Source organism: Cariama cristata, unplaced genomic scaffold (assembly GCF_000690535.1).
Source record: "Cariama cristata isolate BGI_N322 unplaced genomic scaffold, ASM69053v1 scaffold3230, whole genome shotgun sequence".
Classification (NCBI taxonomy): Eukaryota; Metazoa; Chordata; class Aves; order Cariamiformes; family Cariamidae; genus Cariama; species Cariama cristata.
Genome location: NW_009593889.1, coordinates 2,478 through 5,612, shown reverse-complemented (window position 1 = coordinate 5,612; position 3,135 = coordinate 2,478). Strand labels below are relative to the sequence as shown.

At 58.6% G+C, this 3,135-nt stretch overlaps 1 protein-coding gene across 1 annotated transcript; it reads left to right on the top strand.

Annotated features, from left to right (window-relative positions):
* Window positions 1–197: 197 nt before the first annotated feature.
* Window positions 198–2,746, top strand: LOC104158223 (LETM1 domain-containing protein 1-like; the record flags this gene model as incomplete). The annotated part of the gene is made up of 5 exons (XM_009695813.1): window positions 198–384; window positions 507–608; window positions 1,689–1,841; window positions 2,163–2,259; window positions 2,676–2,746. Coding segments are annotated over 5 exons (610 nt in total), but the record flags the coding sequence as incomplete, so codon positions are not given.
* Window positions 2,747–3,135: the final 389 nt, after the last annotated feature.

Genomic DNA, 3,135 nt, shown 5'->3' with positions numbered 1-3,135 from the left:
CTTTTCCAACCTCAATGATTCTGTGATTCCCAAACTCACCCCTTTGGAGGAGCAAACATCCGTAGCTCCTAGGAGCAAGCTGTGCTGTCCCGGTGCAGGACATTGCTTGTGCCTCTTTCCAGCAGCACGAAATCCAACTGCTCTAGCTCATTTGTGAGGTTTTCCTCTGTGAATCCCTGTCTCCTCTTCTCTGCAAGGTATTTCTTCCCACGCCAGCTCCTGGTCCGCTATTTCTGGACCCCCAACCAACAGGTTGAGTTCCTGGACGCCTACGACGCCATCCGGAGAGACTTGTATCCGGATGTGGTGGAGAGTTTAGCCCTGGCAGCACGTTCTCTGCCTGAGCCGCAGCTCCAAAAACTCCTCCAGGAGCTCTGTGCCGAGGTACGTCAACACTGCAGCCGGTATTGCCTGTCCTACCTGTGCCATTGCCGCCGCCTCGGCCCTGCCTGGTGGTGATGAACGCCCGTGGGAGGTCTTGGCAACGTGTGTCGTGGCTCTTTCAGGTGCAGCGAGGTTGCCAGCCACGCGTGGCCGAGCTCTATGCTGTGAGAAGTTTGTTTTCAGGATCTCCACTGGGTCTGAACAAACTCCATGTGTCTCACGTGGTGAGTGCGGCTTTTCTCCTGCTGCCAGCTCAGAGCTGGCTCTTACCGAAGAGCGCCGAGGTGCTAATCCACTCGGTTGTGCCCCAAACAGGGTGTTGTGCCCTAAAACCACTCCAGTTATGGATGAAAAGCTGGACAAGACCCAGCAATGTGCGCTGGCAGCCCAGAATGCCAACCGTAGCCAGGGCTGCGTCCGGAGCAGCGTGGCTGGAAGGTCGAGGGAGGGAATTCTGCCCCTCTGCTCTGTTTTGAGACCAGGGACCAGTGGGAGCGAGTCCGGAAGAGGGCATGGAAACGGTGGGAGGCTGGAGCACCTCTGCTGTGAGGACAGGCTGAGAGAGCCTGGAGAAGAGAAGGCTCCGGGCAGACCTTAGAGCAGCCTTCCAGGCCGACAAGAAAGCTGGGGAGGGACTTTTGAGAAGGGCCTGGCGTGACAGGACAAGGGGTAACGGTTTTAAACTGGAAGATAGAAGATCTGGATGAGATATCAGGAAGAAATTCTTCCCGGTGAGGGTGGTGAGGCAGTGGCAGAGGTTGCCCGGAGAAGCTGTGGCTGCCCCATCCTTGGAAGTGTTCAAGGCCAGGTTGGATGGGGCTGTGAGCAACCTGGTCTGGTGGGGGGTGTCCCTGCCCAGGGCAGGGGGTTGGAACTGGGTGGGCTTTACGGTCCCTTCCAACCCAAACCCTTCTGTGATTCTATGAAAACTGCCCCAGAACGCGACTGTTTGTCCATCCTTGCTGTAGGTTCCTGGCTCGGTGGGACCACCGGCCACAGCTGAGCTGTCCCACACGCCTGAACTCGCCCCGATGCCCACGTCCAGCCCAGGACAGAGCTCCTTTCTGTGGACGCCCGCTCCCTGCTCCGCTCCGTGGGCCAGGCAGCCGAGCTGGGCGTAACGAGAAGTGCTGGGGTCAGCCCAGAGTTTCAGCGTGGGCAGGAAAATTAGCCAGATAATTAAAGGGAAACAAAATCCGGGGCATATCTGGAACGGGAGAGGCTTTGTCTGATTTAACTTGTGTCTAAATGGGTTGGAAACTCATTTTTGGACATCCCCACCGCCTTTATTTTTTTTTCCTCAGAAAGCCCTGAGCCAGGTCCTGTTTCTGACCCCTCACTTGCCGGCCTTTTTCCTGAGGCATCGCCTGCGGAGCCACGTTTTGGAGATCCGGCAGCTGGACCGTGCCATGCTGCGCCTGGGCTTGGGCCAGCTCTCCGAGGAGGAGCTGAAAGCGGTGAGGACGCCTCCTCCAACCCTGCACCGGTTGCTTTACCCTGGGCTTGCGTCATCCCGGCCCTCCTCATCGTTAGCAGAGCTGTGTCGGGGCACAGAACGTTCCTCCAGACCCACCGTGAGGCAGATTGTGGCCGCTCTCCTTCGGGAAGGCTTTCTCTGAGCCCATTTTTTTTGACACCGGGGCACGGTTCACCGTTGCTCAGCCCCTCTTCACACCGAGGAAGTATCACGGGCCGATCCCCGGTGTTTCCTGCGACCTGGAGTGCCCGTACCTAAACGTATCCATATTTTATTTTTTTTCTTCTCTCTTGCTCCGCAGGCTTGTTACCTCCGTGGCCTGAACTCCACTCATCTCGGCATGTCCGAGTGCAGAGCGTGGCTGGAGCAGTGGCTGGGGCTCTCCTGCAAGCTGCAAGGTAACGGTGGCTGGGGAAATTTGGGGTAAACGGCGGCTTTATCCCCCTCTGGGCTGCCCCACTGATCTCCCGAGGCCTCGTCCCCAAGAGGAGGATGTGGCAGAGTGCGCTGGCTCTCTCTGGGGACGTGTCCATGTGGAATAATGGCAGGGGATGGCCGGTGCCGGGGTGTCCCTGTCCCGCAGAGACCTCGTGGTGGCAGATTTGAGCCTTGCAGTGGCATCGGGGGAAGCAAAATGGGAACGGGAGGGAAATGTGGGACCCAGAGCAGAGCAAAAAGCTCTGGGAGAAAGGGGCTGGGGGTGAGGGGGAGCCCTGCGGCCTCTGGTGCTGCACCGGCAGCTGGGGATGAGGATGTTTGGGGTGGTTGGGCCATGGCAGTGCCGCTCTGACGCCACGCTCTTTATTTTTTTCAGCTTCCGAAGCTTCCCTCCTGGCAAACAGCATGGTCCTGCTGTCCCTCAACTACATCAGGACCAAGGAGTGACGGCCGAGCCACCAGCTGTGCACCCTCACCCCGGCATCACGCGTGTGCCGATTTGGTGATTCCCAGTCCGGTGCCGTAAAAACCACCCGCCTTTGGGTGACGGGAAACCACAGCCAGGAGTCGGCGAGAGGAGCCTCGATGCTGCCACAGAGGTGAAAAGGCGAGTCCCTCCCTCCCGCGCTGGAGGTTTATGCCGGTGTCGGCTCTTCTCTTCCCTGTCGTGCCATCGGAGCGGGCTGGTGATGCCGTGGGGCTGAGCCTCATCGCTTCGGTGGAGGTGGCTTTGCTGTTACAGCTCCTAAACTTTGACTACGGGACGAGAAAAACGAGCGTCTCTGCTGTCTGTGGACGCTTCCTGTAGTAGCGGGCTCCGTTCAGCTTGGGTTTTG